The sequence below is a fragment of the Calidris pugnax genome, unplaced genomic scaffold (genome assembly GCF_001431845.1).
Source record: "Calidris pugnax isolate Ruff unplaced genomic scaffold, ASM143184v1 scaffold134, whole genome shotgun sequence".
Taxonomy (NCBI): Eukaryota; Metazoa; Chordata; class Aves; order Charadriiformes; family Scolopacidae; genus Calidris; species Calidris pugnax.
The window spans coordinates 364663-390074 of record NW_015090873.1 but is presented as its reverse complement, the minus strand read 5'-3'; the positions used below and the strand labels follow the sequence as shown (position 1 = coordinate 390074).

At 42.1% G+C, this 25412-nt stretch overlaps 1 protein-coding gene across 1 annotated transcript in view; it reads right to left on the bottom strand.

Annotated features, from left to right (window-relative positions):
- Positions 1-25412, bottom strand: part of MEGF11 (multiple EGF-like-domains 11) — a 291887-nt gene that overhangs the window by 39384 nt on the left and 227091 nt on the right. The window contains exons 12-16 of the mRNA XM_014946132.1: positions 23283-23403; positions 21504-21667; positions 20998-21100; positions 6787-6933; positions 3979-4113 (exon numbers count right to left, since the gene is read on the bottom strand). Of these exons, the coding sequence (XP_014801618.1) occupies positions 3979-4113; positions 6787-6933; positions 20998-21100; positions 21504-21667; positions 23283-23403 (670 nt within the window). The remainder of the gene's footprint in view (positions 1-3978; positions 4114-6786; positions 6934-20997; positions 21101-21503; positions 21668-23282; positions 23404-25412) is intronic.

Below are 25412 nucleotides of genomic sequence, written 5' to 3'. Positions count from 1 at the left end.
GAACAGTAGAGTTGAGGAAAATTCAAAGAGTAGTAGCAAACACAAGTGGCTGGAAGGGATTGGATCTTGGCCAAGGGGGGACTTACAAGTCCCACAACAGGGTTCTGTGCTGGCTCAGAGGATTTACAATCTCAACAATAAGTACAAGAAAAGTAGGAAAGGAACATTTTAGGCTAAAGATCAACGTAGTGAAGAAGTCTGTCATGGTTTGGGCTGGGCTGGCCACCAAACGAATGACAGATGCTCATTTTAACCCCTCTCCCTTCAGAGAAGAGGAGAGAAAATGAGAGAAAGAGAGAATTTATGGGTTGAAAAAGAAACTAAACTACTTTAATGAAATATTAATATTATTATATTTTATTTTTATTATTTTATTATTAATATTTCACTAGAAAAGATGGAGAGCAATGGGGACTCTTACTTTCAGGTTTGTCACTAGCATCTAACTCTCTTGTAGTGTACAACTGATAATGACAGTGAGAATGGACCAAAGGCTGCAAACCTTACCAGCTGGTAGGATGTATGAGCCACGGGTACCACACTGGGAGCCCAGTGCCCATGAAAGGGCTGATGGCAGAAGAGCTTGCAAGGAGAGGCTGAAAGAGCTTTAGTCCTTTCCCTGATGTCCCACAAAATGCATCATGCACCATGTGGGGCTGTAATATTGGGTACGGCCCAGTACCTACCTCATCACTGTCCCCATTCCTTCTGGATCAAACAGTGGTGAGACTGGAAGGTGCCTTTGCTGTTAAATAGCCTGGGCTTTGCTGAAGATCAGCTGCCAGCAGTGCTGGTGGGAGGCAGGCTCCAGGCATCTCACAGGTTCAAACCATGCAAGCAGAGAGTAAACCAGGAGCAAGACTGCCACTTCCACAAGTATTTTGACCATTTAAGTCCAGCAGAAGACTACTCCCACAAATAAACCACGTATCCAAACACTGAAATGTCATCCTTGTCTTATGGCATCCATCCACCTATTCCTCTCCAGTGCCCCTGCTGTAGTAAGTGTTTGATTAGGTTGCAAATGTGGTTTCCAAGGATTATATACACGTTTGACTGACAGCAGTTAAACAGATGAGCTGCATCCTGACAAAATCAGCATCTATTCCCGTCTGTCTGCCCGGTTTACTCCTGAACTTGGAAGAAAAGAAACTCTAAATTTTTTCCAGAGTCATCTTATAACAGCCTAAGCACGGTGACATAAAACTAATAGACACATAGATCTTCAACCTCCCACCAAATTATTGGAAATCTTTAACGTTAAAGTTGATGGAAAGCTCTGCTCAGTAATGAATGAAGTGTTTAATTTCTGCGCTCTTATTGGCTGTGTTCCCTGACAAAAACAGATGTATTTTCAAAACAAGATAAAACATACAGTCCATCTTTGCAAAGAATGTAACAAATGGAACCGGACTTGTATCCTGGTAAATAATAGCGATGTCAAAAAAGTGATTAAGGCACTTCCCTGAATTATGCAACTGTTTTACCACTTCAGCCACTCTCACTTTCTCATATGTAGTCTCTACAGGTGACCTCAATCTACCCTGATTGTGAATCAGCCACAGATTGAAATCCTGAGCTGTGATTCATTTGCTTCTCTACAATCATCTGCCATCCTCTACTCTTACTATGGCAGAAAGCTAAGAATGGGCACGCTATTGTTTTCCATATAGTACATTTCTATATACTATGAACTTATCTGTAAGAGTGGATAAAGTTGGTTTTGGCTTTCAAATTATCTGCTAAACAGAATAGTTCTCTAACTGAAAAGAGATAAAACTAAATACAAAATACAGACACAATGAAAAGAACAATACACAGGCACAAAGAGAAAGAAATCAAAGGAAAGAAAAGCCCACATATCCCAGAAAGAGCAAAAACTAAAATGATCTGTCAGCCCAGATTCTCATAGGTGCTACACCATTATTCAGTTTCAGTGCTCTATATAGAGCCATTCAATGCAATATTTTTATTGCATCTTTAAGATGGAGATAGATAACATCACTTAAATGAAGGTTGGATTTTTTGTATGTACAAAAAAATAGTTCTCAAAAGACTTACTTAAAATAGGAGCTGATTTGCACTGCAACGTGGAATACTAATGAATCAGGAAAAGATTTGTGATCCAAACGCTGATGCTGACAAAGGCAACAGGTCATGTTTTATAAAAGAACTGCTTCGGTTCCACACAGTGAGAGGTAGCAGAGGGGTTCCTGCTGCCTGAGCACCTCTTGTCTCAGTGAAATAGTGTGATGCCCTCCAGAATGTCAGCACAGAAGGATTACAGAACCGATCCTGCCAAAACGGTTGTTCTCATTAATTTAAGTAGCCTGGTTGCGGATTGACACAGTGATTCTCTTGTAGAGATGTGAGACCCAAAACCAAGCACTTTTCCAAATGTCTCAAACATTTTTAAACAAAACTGTGAAGTAAGGACTAAAATCGCTTTCTTCAGGAGCCATCTGACTGTACAATGCAGGTAGTGATATTAATTAGCTAGAAAAGCTCTGGAGTGGGACTCTGAAAGTCCCCAGGTGTGTTCTAGCAGCAATAACAAGTTATTATCAATCCGTCTTGCTACATGATTGTGAAAGATATTCATAAAACAGCTGCTTGGTTGTTTGCTGCTCCGAATCGTTAGCACAACCATGTCAAAACCTGTGTGATTTCAGAGGTTACCCAGCTCCTCACACGCACGTGCTGCTGAGGGAAGAATGTTCCCGCTGCCAGAAAAGAGACGGCACAAGGAGATGAAAATTCAAAAGTGAAATCCTCATTTCACTTTTTTTTTTCCAATGGAAAACATTAATTAGCATTTTTCTTTCTACAAAATAAAGTTACATGCTAACTCATTATGACAAACTGCAACACAAATTGATTTTAATTAGGACATGAATATTTTAAAATTAATTTGCTGGATAGATCAACATTTCAAAGTAAAACCAGAAGTGCTGAACATCTGAGCAAAAATAAAATAGTTTTCTTAAGAGGATAATTAGCCCTGCTTACGCTTTGAAATCTGGCTAACTTTTCACATAAAGTGGACAAATTCACTGAAATATGTTCATTTTAATAAATTAATTGGTATAATGTTTAGTTGACTATATGGCACAGGAAAAAGAAAACATGGTTATACTTAATCTATGTTTAATGATTTTGCATAAGTGCTGTCTGCAATTTCTAACTTCCTGAAAAGCAGGTCATTAAAAAGTGTCAGTTCAGTTTTTAGAGGGCTGGTGACTTCACAAGGGCAGTAGCCATTAAGAATAATCTCTTTTAAATCTGTATGTAGAAAACACCCGCAGTAGTGTGCAGTAACTGAGACTCTGCAGAATACTATCATCATTTTGTGGGAATTTTTAGGGTAAAACTGAAAACGAAACCTATGGTTAAAAGAGGACTAAATTTCAAAGGTACAGAAAGGGGATGGACATCAGGGGGAGTTGAAAATACTCTTCACCAGTGAAAATTAACTCAGTTTCCCTCCCTCATCGCAAATTTTTCTATCTCCTGCACTTGTGTTTGGGTGTGTATGATTTTAGCTATTCCCAGACAGTGTGAATAAGGTTCCATGCATTAACTGGATGTTTGCTTGTGTACCTGAGCTTTACCTTAACTAGTATCTACAGCTCCTGCTGGAAAAGGGTGCACGAAGGTGCCATCGACGTTGAGGGTATGGGAGGCTGAGCAGGAAGGAAAATGAAACCATTGGGTGGCTGATATATTTACAGCAGGTGTCTCATTCCATATTCATTTCAATACAGAGCAGCAGACCTGGTTTATTTATGAAAGCAGGAGCACATCATATTAACAAAAGGGTGACTATTTGCATTTTCCCTCCGAAGTAAAGATTTTCTTGTGATCCGAACGGCTGAAACAAGGTAAAAAGGCAGGAACCTTGTGATCGGTCCTGCTGCAAAGTCCCAGACACAGGAAGGTGGGAAAGGAGGTGGGATTTTGGGGTCCCGGGCTCAGTACCTTGGTTGCAGAGAGCACCAAAGAATCCAGGCAGGCAGTCGCAGTGTCCCGACACGTGGTGACAGGGCCCGCTGCTGTGCACGCACTGAGGGCACGGCTGGCTGCAGTGGTGTCCATAAAAGCCAGGGGGACAGACTGGAGACAAAACAAAACAAGCTGTCACAGGTTTTCAGAAGATTTCTCATTGCTGAGAGCTTGTGCGTTCTCTGTCTTAATCCCGAGCCTGTATTTCTTAATTTATAAAACCACAATTTGGTGAGCAGCTGAAATGATGGAGCCTGTTGCGTTATTTCTTGTCTGATAAAGCGTGAGCTCTGAGTAAAACTGCTCCTGTGGTTCAAACACTCCCACCATCCGACCTCATGTAAGCCCTTGGCTATTTTATAATAACAGCAGAGCTCTCTCAGCAGCCCCTCTCTCTCTCCAGACACTAATTTGAGCCCCTCCAGCCTGTTCCAGCTAAACTCTTCTACAAAACATGGGAGTTTAAGATGTTCAAGACCTCACAGCCCCCTGGCAGATATGGTTAATAACACATATTCCAAAGCTTTTAAGATAGCTAGGAGAGAAACACTCGCACACACGTACAGACAATAGAAACTCAGAATGCCATTTCCTTTGGAAATTAAGCTAAGAAATCAGAGTAGGTATGTTAGGAAACTCTCAATATTTTACATCTAAACAACTATTTCCAAAGCTGGTTTCTAAACATATTGGGTGCAATACTCGTGTTCAATCGGGACAGGCAGTTTATACATGCCATTGCAGGAACAGCATCCATCAGTGATGAACGGAATCTAAAAATGGTAATTATGGTAACAGCATACAAAATCACCTAATTTGCATCAGTAATCATATCGGATAGCTGAGTAAACTTGTCAGGAACTGTGTGCCTAATTTGCTTAAAACTTGGATTGAAATTATTATAGAATTAGTACATAAGGTATAGTGCCAAGATTATGGCTCAGTATCTCTTATAAATGCGTATTGTCGCTTCTGAGCACATGGAGAATGAAAAACCATCCGCTGTCCAAACATTCACTCCCATAGATAAGCACAAAGGAACGTTAAATTGCAGTAAGTAACTGTAAAAATGACTTTATATGTTTTTATTTTTACTCCTGCAATTCTGTGTTATATAGTTCTGGCTCACTGGTTACTATATCACGCTCGTTCTATTTTTTCACTGAATGAGAATTTTTCTCTTGGTTCTTACGTTCACAGAGGGTGTCAGGTTCTTACACTCCTGCAGATTTCCAGCTGAAACTTAGCTGACAGGTTTGTTGATGATGCATTAGCTATAAAACAACCTGGATCATTCCTGGAGACAGTTCTGCAGGTCTGAGAGCAATAAACTACCCCGGTGTCTCATGTAATCCTGATTACACAGACAGACCAAGCTGGCTGAGTATCATCTTCACTACTGCCCTTTATAGGCTAAATTCTCTTTCTAAATGAATTTTCAAGAGAGAAACAGGAATGATTCTGAGAGCAAACTCAGCAGGCTTAAGCTACCTTCAGCTACAAGGATGTCCTCTTCACGAGGGAGTCTTGAGCTGAATCTCACAGAAGAGGTGGGAGCCTCCAGAATTCCCTGGCTGTGATTCAGGAGAGGTGTTTCAGAGACACAAGGCAATAGCAGAAGCATCCATAGAATCCCTCCGCTGTTCCCCCAGTAGGGAGGAAAATTTCTCCCCATTAGGTCCTCAGCAGATGTCCTCAGGGAGCAGCCTGATTGCTGGAGTAACAATCTGGGGACATGGTTTGCCTCTTGTAGCCTACATGCCATCAGCTGATAAAACTCAGCTGGGTTGGTTTGGTTTTTTTTCTTTGTCTCAGAAAGGTCAGAAACTATTAACTTCTGGAAGTTTCGCACTCTTAGGGTTTCAAATTTGTAAAACAATTTCTTCCCCAATTCCCTGAAGCTCTGAGCACCACATTTTAGCCTTGGAGAGAGGTTTTACAGCTATATAGATATGCTGAAGCACCTGGAAATTGGGGTTTATAATGGAAATGCTTATAGGCCATTAACTACAGCAGTGCTAGAGGTCATTGTTATAATGGCTTTAAATAAAAACTGTCAGCTACAAATTATTTTTAGAGATGAGTGTGTTCTGGTGTCAAGTGTAACTGGTGAAATCAAAGGGGATAGATGAACTGGGCCTGCAGAATGTCTTGCAGGAAGAACAAGAGCTGCTGCAGAAAAGACAGAGAAAAACCATTTCTTGTTTACACAGGGAGAAGGTTGGTGCAGTTTGGATCAGTGAATGGGGGTCCCCAGGGGGCAAACGCAGCTTCCCAGATAAAGCAAATGAGAGGATTTTTATCTGCTCGGAACATTTTAATATGTAACAGCAGAGCATCAGACAGGAGCTATTTAAGGCTGCTGTGTTTCTTTTTTCTGGCATATAAGAAAACATTGCCTTGTTATTTTGATAGCCAATGCTCATCCACCTGTTATTATGGGATGGATCGTAGCTGACTGTTTAATACGTATCCTATAGTTTACAACTACTTAACTGTAAATCTATTTTTGCCCAGATCCTGCCAAGTTTTGTATGTAAAGGTGTTGCTTCTGCTTTCAGGTCACCTGTGACCTCCAGATGCTGTGGAAGGCCAGAAGAAGAAACAGAAGACACGACTCAATGCAGTAGAGTCTTGACTTCTTGATCGAGAAGCATTTCTCAGGCTGGCTTTTGCCCTTAGGAAGTCATGAACTAAAGCAGCTCAGAAACCTGTGGCTCTGTCAGTCTGGTGTCATAAATGAGCATTTCTAGCTTCTGCCACCACATCTATGGAAAATCTTACTTCTCTGGCACAAGGGTCCTCTGAATCCTGGTGCACAGTCACAGGTGCCATCCTCTGGGGAGCAGGATCCCCCGTTCTCACAGTTGCAGGAGATGGAGCAGTTGGGTCCCCAGCGGCCCTGGGTGCATGTATTGTCACAGTGGATGCCTAGGGACAGAAAGACACACGTTAGGTTTCACACAGCTTACTCAAAGCTCACGGATCAAAGAAGTGTTTGGCTGGACTGATACCTCACAGCACATCACACGGCAAACAAGGCAGCCTGGGGAGGAAATAGCTCTCCTTTTATCTGCTTAATAAAGTGAAAATTAAGAAAACGCCAAAGAGGTGAATTCCGTAGGTGTTAGTGGGCTCCTGTTCAGTCCTTAGCACCATTAAAGAAACTCTGTGTGTCATCCAAGAGATGAAGGTCAGGAATTGCTTTAAAGTCACAAAATATCTCAAATAACTGGGCCGGAAATATGCAGTTGATTGAAGCCTGATTACTTAACTGTTGTGAATTGGAAGACCAAAAAAAAAAAAAAAAAGAAAAAGAAAAGAAGGGTTCTGCAAAAAAATGTCAAGTATTTGGATTCCTGAACATATGTAAATTCAGTTCTATGTTGTGTATCATTCACTTCCCGGGCTAAAACACTGTGCTCTGGGTTATTATGCACAGACCCCACATCCACCCAGAGCTCACTGAGTTCTGTGTTAATGAACCAAGTTCTGATCTAGCAAGTGGCCATATGTGGGCACAAGCTGATCATTTGCATGTTAAATGGAGACTGAGACCTGCCAATCCAGCTCTCAGCGATTCCCAGGGTTGTTGTTTGATATTTATTATTATGAAAAGCAAAGCTTGGAAACACTGAAGGAAGCACACAGCCAGAAAGCTTAACATGAGGCTTCTGGCATTGTTTCAACTGGTTTTGTTTTAACTGGCGACTTTTAAAAACAACCTTGTGCCACAGCTTGTCACATATAAATATAATCTAAGGATCTGATCACGCGCACCATTACTTGTCCAAGATGCTCTTACTCCACTGGGATAAGACAGTACCAATACCTGCAATTAGCAGGGCTATTTGCATGATCAAGGGCTCCTTGGATTGGAAAAGGTTTGCAGGATCATGAACTAAGGGAGACATTCAGCACTGCCAGCTGCAGGGAGTGGCATCAGCAGCAGCACACTGTAGACACTGATAGCAACAGAAAAAAAAAAATGAATCACAGCCTGGCCTGAAAATTTTCCTAACAACATTGTCACACCGGGTGCCTTACAACTGCGCCACCAAGATTTGATGGTATCCCCATGCCCCAGCCAGACTTTGAACATGAAGATGTTCTTTATCATCCATGCACATGTCCCCACTGCATAATGGGATAAATGCAGACGAGGGCTCTGAGAGCCCCAGCCTCAGCCAGCGGTTGGATTAGTGCCTCGCTAAGGAGAAATACAATCCCAAGTAATTTCCTCCACCTCTGATAACTTCATCTGGATGCTACAGGTAATGGACTGCATTTGTGAGGCTCTGATCTGTACAGGCACCAAACTTTTGAGGATTACTAAATCAGCTAAAAGTCATTATAAACACACTTACGGTGCAGTTTCAAGTTGGTTTTATAAATCTCTGAAGTTAATACAGTAAGAAATACTGCAGAGCCAAAATTTCCCTTTTCTGAAGATTAATCACACAATTATAATGTCCCTTCCTAGAAAATCTTAACCGAGTCTGGCAAAAGTACAGTTTGAAATGGGGTTTCTAGTAATACATGATCATAGCTTTATTTATAAAGAGGCATGGTCCACGCAGTAGAGCTTAATAAAAAACACATTAAAATACAGTAAAAACATAATACAAGCTCAATCCCTTAATATCTACATAAATAAAACTGAAAAAAAAAAAAAAGGAATGCATAAAGGGACAAGGAACATTTGTATTAGTAAAATAAAGAAAAACAATTATTTTAATAGAGTCTTCCCTACTCCCTTTGAAATCAAATATATCCTTGGATTACTTAACCAGTAAATGCTTTGTGGGTGCATTTATGTAATACATCTACAGGAGCCTGTAATTACAGTCATGCAATAAATCATAAATAAATAAATACATTTCATATTTATACATAAATATATATAATCATTTATAGTTTTAAGAGTCTCAGCACGAGCTCCCAGAAATGAAGTTCAGACACAAATGTAGAAAAAATGTGTGTTTTTTTCCTCCTGACTGCAGTATTAAAAACACAATTCTCTCATTGTGAATGGGCTATTTATAAATGGAGACAATTAAACAGAATTATTTCTTGTCTCTTTTGGCAAAATTTGGGGAAGAATGACATTGACTCCCTTCTGTTGAAAGGTAGCTGCATTAGAATGCCAGGGCTGTTCTTTGCAGCAGCAAAGTCCTTCCTTTAGTAATGAATAATGAGGGATGTCTTCCCGCTCCTAACGAAGGCAATGAGTCATTGTGAAGCTGATTGTTGTAACAAAATGTAAAGGGGGGGGGAAAGGAAACCTTCTAGAAGACACTGACACCCATTACAGCAGTTATTTATTTATAGTTTTTCAGAAGACAAGCGAGAAGGTGCTGCAATCAATTTTTATTACTTTATATTACTCTAAGTTAATTCGCATGGAAGACTTCATTTTTGGAGACTCCTCCACACATTGAATTGCAAATGTAAATGAGAAGTTAAAATTGCATCTGGACATGCACGACTTATGGAATTGTGCTAAAAAAACGCACCTTAATTTTGCAATTCCCTAACTCGACATCATATGGAGGGGGAGTCCATCCCTCCCAGCTACTTTACAACCAGAGTCAGTGAACCAGCAAGCTCCTTTAACGTAAAACTTATTTACTTAGGAACTTGCTGATGAACATTTCTGATAAGCAATTAGTTTTCAATTTCCAGAAACATAAAAAATGCTGAAGTCGACACATCTCTGTATTATCTCCTGTTACAACCACAGATTCCTAATTTATGAACAAATTCCTTGTTTCACAAGCACGATGTAGAAATTAGAAAGACAACTTTCAGAAGAGTAAGTCCTTGAAGCCTCAGGAAGCAGTTCTATACATAAACTCTATTGCCTAGATACCAGGAAATTATCTTACTGCCTGAGGCTGTGGTTCACAATTGCAGATACTAGGATGAAATTACACATCCAAGACCTTCTTAAACAATGTTCTGGGGGTGAATTGTAAATGAAATTCACATAACTTACATAAAATTATAGTTATCCCCTGTACGTGGGCACAGGACATTGGTGCTCCCGTGCAGTAAGTCAAGCCAAGGTAAGAGCAGAGTCTGCTGTGGCTTTTAATTCAGACTGGAAAAATTAACCACAAAACCTCCTTGTCCTGGAGTGGATTTGGGGCACTGGATTTCTGCAAACACTCTCTGCTCTCCAGTAGGATTTTCACTGCTGTTTCTTTGGAATTTCGCTGTACACAGAATTTTGCTGACTGTCCCAGGAGTGTCTTCACGGCCCCTTCCCACTCTGTCTCCCTTTCTCCCTTTCTCCACACAGTGGGTAGGAAAAATAGTACTAAGTGCCTGAATTGCTGTTGTGTCTGCTGTGAAAAACACAATCTGGAAGGAACGTAACCCACCAGAGAATCATGCCTGCAGTCTTTTAAGGGACACCTACACAGGGATCTCCTTCTCCTTAAGGGCCCTTCCAGGATATTTTACTACCAAGTGGCAAAGCGACTGCTGTCTGGGACATGGGGGATACCTGGAGTACTGTGAGCACAGATTTGCTGAGGGTGAAGCAGTCAGGTTGTGCAGGGATCCTCCAATGCAGAGTTGAAGAGTGTATCTTGATAGAGGAAAATGGCAAGGACAGAGGCAGAGGAGGAAGCATGTCCAGCCAGAGCTCTACCTGATAGAAACTCCTCAAGTCACATATGTCGTAGGGTAATAATATAGATCATATACTCTAGCCCCATTCTGCTGCATACTGCCTAGAGAAGTGTGTATCTGGTGATTTGATATGATATAAGCTTATATCATACGATACATGATATGATATAAGCCTTCCAGCACCTAAAGGGGGCCTACAGGAGAGATGGGGAGGGACTCTATCAGGGAATGTAGTGATAGGACAAGGGGTAATGGTTTTAAACTGAAAGAGGGGAGATTTAGATGAGATATTAGGAAGAAATTCTTTCCTGTGAGGGTGGTGAGAGCCTGGCCCAGGTTGCCCAGAGAAGCTGTGGCTGCCCCATCCCTGGAGGGGTTCAAGGGCAGGTTGGATGGGGCTTGGAGCAACCTGGGCTGGTGGGAGGTGTCCCTGCCCAGGGCAGGGGGTTGGAACTCGATGATTTTGAAGGTCCCTTCCAACTCTAACCATTCTATGATTCTATCATAAGCTTGTCTCCAGTTTATCTGGAGCAGCATTTTTACCAGATGAAGTTGTTTTCTTTGTATTAAATTTTACAAATTGGGCTGTGAAAGACCAGCTAACATCCACACAACCATCATGGAACAGCAACAAGGAAAAGAAAAAGCCAAAAAACCCAGCCAAGCCATAGAACTGGGATGTAAGGAACCTACTGAAGAGCTACTTCATATCCTGCTTCCATTAATAATCTTCAATGGCTCCAATGAAAGTTTGTCTAAGTAATGGAGATTTAGTATTGCCTGTAACTGTATCACACTGAAGGACTTTGGAGGGTGAAATTCCTGAAAGGCAGACATAAGTAGAATTCCCTTTTTTCCCTTTCCAGCTTACTTGTGCAATTGCACTCATGCTTGGGGATTACATCTCTAGCTCTTATTAAAGCTTGCCATTGTTCTTCTGCCTTGTCTCTAGATAGCTGGAAACTAATACTCCAAATGGAAGAGCAAAAATGGATGAATAAATGAGAACCAGTGGCCTATTTTTGACCACTGCTATCCCCTTGACAGTAGCCTCCGCAGCAGGGCCTGCATGTTGCCCAGCATCTAATTATTTTTCAGGGATGTGGGAATTTGATAAATTATAGGATGTAGCTCCCTTCCCCCCATGTACTTTAATTTTATATCTACCAGTGTACAACTGTAATTATTTCTCTGAATAAGATCTTCAGCTTTTTTTTTTTTTTCCCCCCAATAGTCACAATCTAAAGACAGATGCAACATCAATTAGCAGTGACAGGAATGATTTCAGCAGACATTTGAATCCAACACAAACATTGTGCTCTCCTCCACCTGTCTTTCAACATGACATGAAGTCATAATAATCTCTTATTTCTGGCATTTGAATAGCTTTGGAAAGAACGGCTTTTTATGCATAAATAGGAACTGGATTTATGCAGGCAATACAGTGGAGGCCTGAAGTTTGGTGAGTCACGCTTGGCTTTGATCTGGAATGGCTGGTAGCTTTTGTCTCCAGCACTACTGATTCTTACCAGAGGTTTGTCTACCTGTTGACGCGGTACACAGCGGCAAAACCACAACAGCAGCAATACTGCTTCAATGGCAGAAAACAGCCTGATGATTACAGCTGCAAGGCTATTTTGGATATGTAATTGCAGGAGGTGGGCCTGCAAGCACTCGATTGTATGAAAAGAGGTATGGGAATGTGTCATCGATGTGATCTCTAGAATGGACTGCTCCTGTGTGTGACACCATCCCTCTGGTCCCTGTCACACGGGGCTATCCCACCCGCAGCCCTCCCTTGGGCAGCTGTAGCACATCTCCCACCGAGCCGTCAGCCCTGGTGAGGGGTTGTCCTGCCAGGATCGCGGCCAGAATCCACTGGAAGTCTTGCCTTGGCCTCCTAATTCATACATTGATTTCCAATAATGATTTCTATAATCGTATGTTCATGTTTCTTTCACCTTATTCTCTCTCCTCAGTGCTCGTATTGCTGTTACACTTATGTTTTCCCTATAAATTCCATTTAAATCAGCTTTGTATTTGAAACTAGATCAGCATGCTTTCCTAAGTAGTGAATATTTTACTGCTTCAGTCTATAAAAGGTAAAAGAAAATTCAATAAGAACGTAAGAAACAACTGTCCGATGAGCTCTGGATCAGCTGTTCAGAAGGTGCTATGACAGCGTATGAACTCGAGTTCATAAAGAATATTTGATGCTTTTCTATCACTTTTTGCATCTTCATATTTATTCCTACCTGAGGCAAAGCCTGAAGTATTTGACTCAGATCCAGCCTGAAACACCACAGCACAATTCATGACAGCTCAGCATTTAAGGATGCTGAAGAATAAGAAAATCTGCTTGGGGAGGGCAGCAGATAGAAGAAAACATAAAGGGATCGCTCATAAAATTAAATGGAAACATTAAGAATTGATGGCTGCTCATCCAGTCTGCAAATAAGCTATTTTTGTTTTTATATAGTGAAACTATCCAACAGAGATAACAGCAGCCACATTCGCATTATCTGTGAACTTTTGTGGTGTTCTCAAAATACTTGCCCAACTCTGAACTTTTTCTCAAACAGATGCCGTGGAGCCCCTGCCTGCCTCGCTGAGCGCTGCTCGCTGGTGGGCTTCAGAGGGACGACCCCCGTGGGTAACAAACCATCAGTCTAAATGATAAGGTCCTAAATAATGAAGAATGAGCCTTTCCCTGCAGCCAGTGAAAAATTCCAAATTGTCTCTTCTCTCATCATTGCATGTGCGATTTATGCACCCATTAATGTAAGTGTTTTTCTGAAAGTAATATACTTACAGGCTAATGCACCTCTGTGGAGCACTAATCGTACCCCTATTTTTAATTATCTAGAGAAAACTCCAGATATGAATCATCCGACTCAGGGAATTTGTGCAATAAAAGCTTTTGAGGCAAGAGACCTACCTCACAAGACATTGAGTAAGTCAAAATGTTTGCTAAAATTAGGGATCATCTGGTTCCCTTTGCTGCAGGATGCTCTCCTGGGTGCAGTGCAGCAGGGAGAAAAGTTGCCACTAAAAGAAAGGGCAGATCTCGGAGAAAATAGCACTAAAAGGAGTCAAGCCCTGTGCAGTCCTTCTCCTCTAGGACACTTCCTTCCTACTGCCTCTCTAGCTCTGGACGTGGTTTCAGGCCAAGAAGGAAGACAAACCTGGGAAAGATCCAAGCAGACTTTTAGCAGATAAACAGGAGGGAGGAACTTGTAAGTGGGAAAAAGTGTATTTCTCTATTGCTGTCCTGGCATCAGCGCTCAAGCCCCCGAGCAAAGCCAGGAGCTAAGGACAGGGCTTAGCAAGAGCTGTTGTACAGCCCAATGTGCACAAGCCTTTTCGTGTTCAATAACACTGACTGAAATTCAGCCCTTTCCTCCTTCATGTCGAACGGGAAGGCAGATATTTACACCGTTTGTCACTGCAAATGTTATACCAGTAACACAAATATACAACATCTTCGCTTGCTGGCTGTTTACTGAATGATCTTTCCTTTTTCTTCTTTCCCACACAGCACGCCAGCATCCAGTGTTTAGTCTGCTGAAACGTTCACAAATAATTTTTCACCGCTTCTCGCCCACATTTATTTAGAGGTGGAGGTATTGTACACACAGCCAAGCTTATATATAGAATGCCTCCATATTGAAATGGAGAATGGCTGAGTATCTCTACCATCAAGTTGAATTTTTTAGAACCCATTAAATTAGCGTAACCCAGGATACCACCCAAGCTATGTCTTCTCACATAAATTTAAAAGCTGTCCTTTAATAAGTGAAAATAAAACCAAAAATAAATGCAAAGAAAAACGAACTTGTATCTCTTCTGTGTTTACAAAACTAATACTGCAATCATTTGCATGCACGCTTAAGTTTAGCAGTAGGCTTACTGCAGGTTCTAATTATAGTCTGAGGGTCTGATCCAACTCCCACTGAATGAGTGGCAAAAATCCAACTGATTTCACAAAAGGTGAAATATGTACTAAATCTGGCACAGGACAAACACAACTAAGCCTCACTTAGAAGAAAATCTGGAGCCCCCTAGATATCTGCCAAGGAATGCCCAGACATAATTAATGTCAGGACATCAATGAAGTCTTTGATATAACTTCATAATTCATATTTTTGAAAATTAGCCCTATATCAGCAGGAACCATACTTAAAGGTTCTTGTCAAAGAGAGAATTTTTAAGCACAGCCTGACATTAAAATCTTATCAACTCACTTGAAATTAAGTCAATGAAAAATTAAAGCTAATTTCTAATAAGCTTATGCTACATTGATAGACTAAAGGGCGCTTGTCGAATCCGGAGAGTAAGCATACCTTTTCATATGGAAAAGATTTTCACATTTGAAAGGCAGAGGCCAGAAGACAGGCTAAAATGCACCATTTTAGACTGACTCTAAAAATGTCTAGTTTTTCTGTCTGTTTAAAGCTAATGTAAGGATACAGAATAATCACAGAAATAAATTATTAATTTAAAAATCTGGGATAAGACTGCCAAAAGTGATAAGTGCAAATATGGTTTAGATAATGGGATTAGACATCTAGAAAACGCATGTTTAATAGGAATTTACTATTGCTCCATTCTGATATTCTAGGCTTTGTATTAGAAACCACAAGAGTACGAAACAGTCTGATGTAGAAAAAAAAAAAGGCCAACCCACATTAGAAATTCTAAAATACTGTCGATCTCTTCAGGTAAAAACCTGTAGGTGTATAAAACAAGCCCTAGACTTTTTATGGTTTTAAAGATGTGTGGAGAAGTCAGCTACTATATTAGTATGCTCTTGGAGTTGATCTATTAATGACAATAGAATTATTTTGGCTTCAACTTTGTAGAGCTGAGGAGAGGATCTGCTCCTAACTTATAAACTGGATACTGCTGCAATGGAAGAAAAGTCATATTAATACAAATAAAATGCATTTGATGGAAATGTTTGGGTTTTTTTTAATTCAAAGATATACCACCTCCTTGCAAAGAAGTCAGAAAAACTGAAGTTAAAAATACCTTACAGCTCACCGTCAAAGTGGTCACTGTTCTTTAAAATTCAAAGAGGCCTTCCCTTGAGTAACAGGCTTATCACTTTTACTGAATTAATGTGTCCACAGGAGGGAAAAAACATGGTTCTGTGTTTGAGTGACAGTGCAGATGTCACTCGCAGCCTGCAAATTCTCACAAACGCGGAGCCTCATTCCTCAAAGCTCACCTTATCTGTGCCCAGCCGACCATCCCCACCCCATTAACTCCCTCACACAACCACGCGTGGAGATCCCTGCAACCCCAGACCACCACAGCCACTGCACGGTGTCTCTGGACATGATAAGAGACAATTAGGGTTTATGTTGCTGGCAACGTATGAAAATTATTGAGGTTGTAAAGGACAGTGAAATATATATTTTGCTTTCCCGTATGTAACAGCCAAGAGGGAGGCTGCTCTTATGAGACATGAATGAAACCTGAAGGTGAAAAGTACCAACGCAATTACAAGATATTTCTTCCTTACCACCACCTATCACCTGCATGCCTGTGTTTGCCATCCTGATTAATTATGGAAAATCTATGAGGAGTTCTTTTAAAATTAACTATGGGATGGACACGTCTATATTTTCCATGTTACATCTGCAGCGCATTCCATTTTCCCCACACCTTTTTGGGATGCTTAAATGCACTGACTAAACTTCAGATATTCAGAAAAGCTACCGAGTAGACAAGTTCAGGGGATAATTGAGATAACATCGCAACTGCAGCATTCTGTGATACAAAATAAAAGGAAAGAGAACCAAGATTCGGATAAGACAGCATTTCAGATTAAAGGAATTCAGATAAACAGGATTTTAACTGACCTTAACATTTACAGAAATTGAATATATCCCCCCGCAGATCGCTTCCTATTTAATCCCACTGTAATATCTGAAAGGTTAACAAAATACACACTGCCACAATTAACTTGAAGCGCGTCGACTCGTTACAGGGAGGAAATGAGCTTGCTGTGAGTCTCAGCCAGGCCTGTGGCTTTCCTTTCTGTAATCTCTTTGCGAGCGGGATGTCTGACTGTGGAAACGGCCGGACTCGGGCCTTGCAGACGGGATGAGCGATGGCTGCGCCTGGCCCCACAGAGAGGAGAGCTAATCTGGCTCCAGCCACCCTCACAGGACCCTCACACCTCCCGAAATCACAGGACAGGAGAGTGGCTGTGGGCAATTTTAATTACTGAGGGTTGTACGGAGTGAACAAAACTAAAGGCTGTGCAGTAATAACCAGTTGGTACTCGTTGGGTACGTTGGTACTTACTGGAAGCCATTTCTGGTAGGAAACGTGCTGCCAGCAGCCACCTTGAGGAGAGAGGACCACGCTGATGGGGTCTGCAGATCAGTTGGCCAAACCCTAAAGCTTAGCAGGAGCTGTGGCCTTAGCACTACACCTAACAGAGGAACGTTGTCTCCTCATGTTCTCCCCAGCTTCTGACCCACCCAGCGAGGCTGCCAGGGCAGCCTGTCCTTTCCTGTCCAGTTTCAGGTTATTTCCTAAGAGGAGCCTAATTGAAACTTAGGACCTTATTGCTGTCACGGAGCACCCTGGGTGCATCTGGGTGAGATGAGACTGATGCCTGCTTCTCTAGGACCTGTTTGCTTGCAAAGGACTTCCAGGAAATGCTCCACCACGCAGCTTTTCTGCGCTTCCATTCTCTCTGAGGATTCGGCATGTGCAAGATCCCTAATGAACCAAATGCAATTAGCACCAAAGCACTCCATTTTCAAGCGTTTTCCTTTTAACCTGAATGTAGACAAGATAACTCCTCTTCCACAAATGACTAAAATGTTGGGAGCTTTAAGGTCTCTGTGTGCACACACACAGAGGCCTAGAGCACAGAAGTGATACGTATCTAGAATGCATGGCAGATCTGGAGTAAGAGACACCCTTATTAATTTTTAGAAAACAATCAGTCTAATGAGTCAAGTCTTGATCCTGCTGGGGGCGACACTTTTCCTTTGTAACCTGGCAATAGCTATGAACACGTCTTCTTCTGATTTCAGGGGAATTATCTATATATGTCAGGCTACACGTATGCAGCTCCGGTGCAAGCTGCAGAACTCCATCCAGCACAAGGCTGAGCCCTCGTTGTTATTGCATCTGACATTTCCTTCACGTGGAGGGAAATTCAGCTCCACGTTGCGTTCAGCAGGTCACAGATCCCATTTTGGCCAACATTTGACCAAGTTTCCCTTGGCTTGTATCGCAAGAGCCTTTTGCCAATGTGGTTTTGGTCTTTTATGGACAAATACTAGGTTTGTCATGCTATCTACAAAGCCATTGGTGATATGATGTGCCCGTGTACCTGGGTGGGTAATTTTCAGCACTAACGACAGGGTGCAATCAACTTTAGATCTCATCTAATTTCTGCGTTTGGCCTCACATGTGTAATTCCCCACTGAACTTAATCGAAACCGCATATGCACATCTCCAAGCAGCTTGTTGCTAGTGTGCTTATTTATGCATGCAGCTGGTTTGCACAGCTTTGTGATCTCCTGGCTGATGCGTGGGAATCTCTTCATCATCTTCCCCTCTACCAGGTACACTCAGCTCCTGAAAACTGCCCTCCCCCAGCTGGTACACAAGGAAGGGCATGGTCCTGAATAAATCTTGATGGGTGGCAGTCATAACATAATTAAAGGATGATAGACTGCTATTAACTTACATTGTGTGCTGCTCCTTACATGCCTTTTTTCTTCTTTTCCCAGTCTTGCTCCATGTTCCTACCATCTATCAGTCTCTGAAAGTTTATATTGGTAACAACTTGAAAACTACTGAAATTGGGTTCAGTCTTCCCCTTGATCTTTACATAGAACATTGACATCAAGAGGGAGTCCCACGTGTGGGATGAACATACAGAATATGCTGTTTCAGATGAAGTTTTGTGGCTATTAGAATCAGAAAGCCACGTGAATTCTCTGTCTGGTGTGAGTGGGCAGGAAAACCTTCAGATGTTCCACGATCCTGAACTTTTCTGATCTTTTTCAGGCCATGCCTAATTAGTACCAAATTCAGAAAGCAAAAATTTAAGTCTGAATTATTTATCACGTCTTATTTATAAAATGCACTGCAATACACATCATGGCCCAGTTCACAACAACTACAGATAAGATTAATCTTTCACCGATGCCATACTCCTTAATATGAAAATATAATTATCTAGCTGAAGAGTTTCTTAAATTACATACTTTCAAACTAGTAGGAGCAGAATTTATCCTTGTGTCTGGTGCTAAGCCAGGTGGAAAAAACATTGGGACTAGAATTGACAAAACACATGTTGGCTCTGTCTGTCTATCAACATCTCCAGTGCACACCTTACACGGCCCTGTCAACATCTCAACTCCAACCTGGCCTCGAATACTAAGGTTGTGTTTTCCTCCCTGCAGAAGGGAGCTCCAGAACCGCAGGAGCACACTGAAGGATGAAGTGCTTAGTTTGCAGTAAGTCCCCTGCATGTTAATAAATATTTATCCTGCCTGACACGGAAATTAAAAAAAATAAAAGAAGGACATCGCAGGAATTATTCTTACCTTTACTTGGAGCAATTTGTATCTGCATTGATGTACACTTACAGATATGCATGGGAGTAAGTACAGAGTATTTCTTGCAAATTATTTTGAGAAAAAGCCACACCTTTAGTCTGCATTGTCTACAAAGTACATTTTCTGCAGCTTCTTCTGGGATGCTATATCCACACATGCAATAAACTTTTAAAGTAAGTGTGTATAACTATATCTCTTTAATTTACTGTAGTTTTAAAAACCATTTACTCCCTTGAAGAAACTCACAATAACTACAGGAAAGCCTACCAACTGTTTCTTTGATGATCAGCAGTAATGCACAGTAGAGGTTTAAAGGCTGATAGATGGATATATTGATGGTAAAGAGGCTCAAAGAAAAATGAATGCAGTCCAGTGAGTGACGAACTCAAGCTGGAGGAGGGGATATTAGTGAGCTTATAAAATTGATTTTCTTGCAGGAAAAATGCCCTTTTCAGGGGTGCATGCCCAGTATCTTTGAAAAGTACCTTTGTTTTAAGCAGCGTGCAGAACTTCCTCGGAGGAGGGGATATTAGTGAGCTTATAAAATGGATTTTCTTGCAGGCAAAATGCCCTTTTCAGGGGTGCATGCATCTTTGAAAAGTAGCTTTGTTTTAAGCAGTGTGCAGAACTTCCTTTTTTTGCATTTTATTACATTCTAAAAAGATTTTTTCCATTGTACATTCTAGGTATAATTTCATTGCTTTTTTCTTCATGCTTCTAGGAGCTGAGTGGCTGTGGTGATGTTCTCTCCATTAGAAGAGGAAGGCATGCATTGGTTTAAATCCCAAATGAAGGGGTAAGGGGACACTATCCCAAACGTGGGCTGCCCGATCAGCCTGCCTTGCTCCATGCATTCTTCCAACTTGTGCTTGTTTGAAAAACAATTACATTTCCCAAAGGATTTAATACAAATGCATTTTGATTGTCAGTGCTACTGGTGGTTCTGCAGTTATGGGCAAAAATATAAGTTTATTTCCCTCCAGGGCCTCTACAGAGAGCTGAGGGAGATTAACCAGCATTTTAGGCAGCTAAGTGTGAAATACTGGTTGGGTCAATAACGTGCTCCCTGCTGCTGTTATGCAGGCTGTCAAAAGCTGGCAAAGAGACAGATCAGTATGGAGTCAAGCACAGGTCTGATTGTACCAAGATCTCCAGCCTGGACTCTCCGACGTCACTGAATATTCCTCTCTGCCTCCATGTAATCACGAGAACTCTTTGTCAAACCAGCATTAATCTGCTCTCCCTAACTCCCCTTCTGTGTCACAAGAAGGATGGGAAAAAGGGAAAAGCCTAAAGAGAACTGGGTTTTGTACGATGGAGCTGCTGTAATGACTCTTAGGATTCAGGAAACACCTCTCTGCATCCCCAGGTGTGATGGTCCTGGGATTCACTGCTCCACAACTGCAGCCCTGTGGAAAGGGCTATTCAAGGAGAAAAACTCCGCAGGATTTCCAGATGAACCGCATCCCTCCGGAGGATTCTTTTTACAGAAGGCTAACATCTGGCTCCAGGTTTGGAGCCATCTTCATCTAATCTGAATACAAATTTAATGAATGCCAATTATTGTCACCATCATGAGTGATTCTAAATATGGGTAAGTTCAGCTGATCTTGTCTCAATCTATTATTCAAAAGTTTGCAGTCACAAGTCCAGTGCTGTAACTGATGCAACAGCAAAGCAAAACAACCCACCACACACACTCCCCAAACCCTAAAACAACAAAACCCCCAAGATTCACAAAGGTAATTGCTAATTTTACCTGTCCAGCCCGCAAGACAGCAGCAGTAGCCGGTGACAGGATCACATCCATCTGCGTGGTTACAGTCACAACGTTCACTGCAATTAAGACCATATGTTCCATCCTTCAAAAAAATAAATAAAAGAGTCTCTCAGTAATCAGTTTTTTGTTCCAAAATGTGCAAAATCATCTATCATGTTCCTCTTAATGCTGAATTGCATTTTTTTAAATTAACATACAGAGAAGATAGAAAAAACTCAGTGCCTAACATTTCCATACAGAACCAGATGAGGAATCACTTTAAAAAGCGACGTTCAAGAAAATGTGTGTAACACGGCAATCGCTCTGTTAAACTCTAATGCAAAGTATAATACATCTACTTGACTGCTAGAACCCCCATCTGTTATTTACACATGATTTCCTTCGGATATCCACAGAGAAATGAGATACTGACTTACTGTACATTTAGAAGAACAATGTGAACTCTGGTTTGAAAGGGGATGCAAGACCATCCCAGCTGTACTTACAGGACATGGCTGGTCACAGTAGTCCCCTTGCCACCCAGGTGAGCAGAGACAGAAGCCATCAGCTGGCCTGCAGGCTGCTCCGTTTGTGCAGTAGCACGTCTGGTTACAGTTAAGACCCCAACTGCCACTTGAACAGGGAATAGAGCAATCCACTCCTTGCCATCCTAAAGAAGCACGAGAGAAACAGCATTTGGGATGCTTTCACAAAAATAAATTCCAAGGTAGAGACAGCAAGAAAGGCAGCTTGCAAGCTGCAGCTCTTTGATTTTAGGGCCAATTTCCTCCTGATCTTGGGGGAGATTAAGTCTGTCTTGGGGTCTAAGCCCGATCCTTTATTTATGACCTCCCAATGTCATCTACCAGCATCTAGACATACAGAAAGGAGATACAGGAGAAAAGGAGATACCTTGTTGGCTGTTACCAGATCAAGGTGTCAGATGCCTCTCCAGGAACTGCCTGGGCAGCAAGAGAGAGTGCAGTAAAGCCTGGCAGGCTGGAGACATGCTGAGCAGCAAGAATGCAAGAAACTTGCCATTCAGTGCTGTCTGTTTCTTACCTCTTTTTTTTTTTTTTTTTTTTGAGAATGCTCTTTAATATAAAGAAGCTATTACACCTAAAAAAAGACCGAGGCCATCATTTCTAACCATTAAGGCTCAAATCTTAACTACCAGCCGCACAATGGCTTTCATTACACTGCAGCTGTATGTAATGGAGTTGAGCAGTAACTCATGGTTTATACACCCTCATTAAATGGGGTTCTACAGTGATCCATTAATTCATGTTTGAAATGCCAGATTTTATCGTTATTTGCCTCACTTCTGTTTTAGGGCTTATGTATGCCATGCAGGCATAGCTCATGTTGGTATTCTGGGGGAAGGCAATGCTGCACGGGGAATATAAGAGGCATAAGAGGTGCTGGGCTATGGAGTGGTACAAGATTTCTCAAGTGATTACTGGACACATGAATTATGGTCACTCCCAGCCACATAAGGGAATGATGGACAAATGTGTGGGAAGAAAAGAGGTTCCTCTTGCAGACAGCTTCTGGAGCAGGCAAAAACTTCTTGTTTTCGCAAAGGAGCCCATGCCAGCTCAGGGGACAGAGGATACCTGCACATGGCTGGGGTGTCACAGAGCAGGGGACAGCAAGGATGGAGAGCTGAGGAGGTAAAAAGGGCCAACAGCCCACAGTCCCCAAGTGTAGGGGTGGCAGCTGGGATGGGCTAGGAGCCCAGAGCACCAGCAAAGCCTGTAGGAATAATGGAGGAGTCCAAGGTTGAGATAAGCAGGTAGTCTGCAGGTCAGGGTCAAGGTTCATGAGGAAAACCAGGGCTGGGCACATCCCAGTGCAAGGGGTTAAAGAAAAGACAGGCAGGAGGCTGCCCCGGCTCCCCTGCCCAGTTGTGACACTCCAGGCATGGAGGGAAGAACAAGGGCTTTTGAGTCCTGGAGAAATGGGACAGAAAAGTGATAGAGAAAAAAACCTCAACAGTCCGGGGGTTGCTTTGCATTTGATTTAGAGAGGAGCTGTGGCTCTGCCAGCACACTTAGTTCTGTGACCTGTTCTTGCAGCAGAGCAGTTAAGGCCGGCCCCTGCTCAGGGCAGAGACAAGACATACAGTCAAACCCCTGTTGAGTTTTGATACTCGGGCAGACTATTGAATTACCAGCAGGCACAAGAAAATAGTGGAGTTAGTGACTGCACAGCTGTGCCACTTTAAAGGGGGAGAAGCACTGATGCCAAATTGCAGACAATTGTTAAATCTGAATTTTGTTTACCTTCTTTGCAATAGCAGAGACCATCCACGGGGGAACACGCACCATCGTTTTTGCAATTACAAAGGGATGAGCAATTGGTTCCGTAGGTCCCTGCCAGGCAGGTAAAGGTGCAGTCGTCTCCCTGCAAACCAAAAGAAGTCAAGAGTCAGCTAAAGAAATCTGAATTGCAGGAAATTCCCCTCTCTGCACAGGGAGGCTTTCTCTTTCCAAACAGTGCACAGAGTGTTATGAGTTGATTGCTGAGTCTTCGGCACTTGAGCAGTCACCGCTGCTTCCCATGATTATGATGCAATTAGTGCTTTGATTGACTTGGAGGAAAGGGACAAGTTTCTGGCGTTCATTCAGCAGGAGGTGGGGAAGTTACAAAAACAAACCTCCTAGAACAGATGTTAGATCATTAAGCAAAACATCACTTAGGAAACACTAATCACAAAATATACAGTCTGAAACCATGCAAAGATTGCTCTGCATTTCTTGGAAAATATATTCTAAGAATAGGGCTGTTAAAAAGGCTAAAGGATCTCGTACGTGCTCATCTTCCACAGGCTGGCAGAGAGGAAAGCTACATGGCAGGTGCATTAGACCTTTTTGATGTGTAGCTGGTACCTGCATTTGTTTCCAATTAATTTTCATGAGGATGTGACTTCAGGAAGGATGCTGAACAAGGAGTGATGCGTGTGTCAGCGAGGAGGAACGCAGAGCAGAACAGAGAAACTGACAGTCTCTGTCCTAGTTCTGCTTTAGGTGTGGTGAAAGTGAGGGAAAGGAGAGTAAATACTTATAAGTTATAGAAATATAGCATATTTCAATAGTAAACGATGGTATGCTGTATGCACTGATTACCTTACGTGACTGAAAGGAGAGTCACAGTTCTTAAAATGTGGTTTATATGATGCAACAAGTCAGTTAAAATGAAAGCATAATCCCTTTAAACCTATTTACTAAGTTCTTATAGTCTGGTAAATATACGTTAGCATATATGAGGTATTTTTGCTTCTTTTTCTTCTATGTGTAGTCCTGACTTTCACATCACAAATTAGCTCCGAAATTTACTTCCTCAGTGAGTCAAACTTCGATAATTTAGTTCTGTGTCAGAGGAAGCTATACTACTTCAAAGTTAAACAGTAACTACATTGCACAGTGTGACCTACACCATAGCTCAGGGGAAAAGATACTGGCCAAAATGTATTTTTGCAGGTGAGAGGCTTCACTGTTTGACAGGGGGATCCATTTATCAGGACATAAATGCACAAAATGTCAGCTTCCCTGTGCCATGGCAAGTACCTCCAGGAGCCTGTATATCACAGCATCAGACACTGAGACAGTAAAAGGAAATATGAACAGATTTCTGAGCACCATAAACCCCCATATGCTTGCTGTAGCAGTTCTGCCTAGCACCAGTATGACTCATCCTATTTTATACCCAAAACTTTGTCTTAGGGGGAAGTAAAAGAACCGGTTGAAATACATACCATTCGGAAGCAAATCCTACAAGTCTCTGCTTTGTGAGCGAAAGCAGTGTTTGTAAAAGATGCTGTCTTTGACCTTGGTGGAGTAAAACAAGTTCCCCCTGAAAAGGCCTGGCAGGGAAAGGTGCTCTGGTGGCAGCCAGAAAATCCAAAGCACGCTGCCCCTCATTACCCTGCCAGCACGGGCACGGAACGAGCTGCAGCAACCCCGAGCCCAGCCGGACGGCAGAGGGGCATTCAGTCTCCACGACTAATCAGTCCTCTGCCTTCCTCCTGCCTCTGACAATTAGACAGCCAATTAGTGCCACTTAGAAAGCCCTATCTCGTGTGAATGAAACTCCCAACTCATTTCATGTACAACACAGAGCTGCTGGTATCGCTAATAATTTCTATGACAACTGACCTTATCTGGATTTGAACTAGTGATCCAGAAGGAAAAGAAAATTCCTTTGAAAAGGAAAAGGAGAACAGAGCGATGTGGAGCTCAAATATCCCCCCGGGAACCAGATGAACTAACCCAGCATCTGGGCCATGGGGGGAAGCAGGAGGTGGACCCCCCAGCTGTGACCACAGATCAGCTCGGGCGATGTGGTAAATTCTCCCTGGCCGTGGGCACCAGAGGCTGGTGAGGAATTCTCTGGTTTTCTGTGGATTTGCTCTG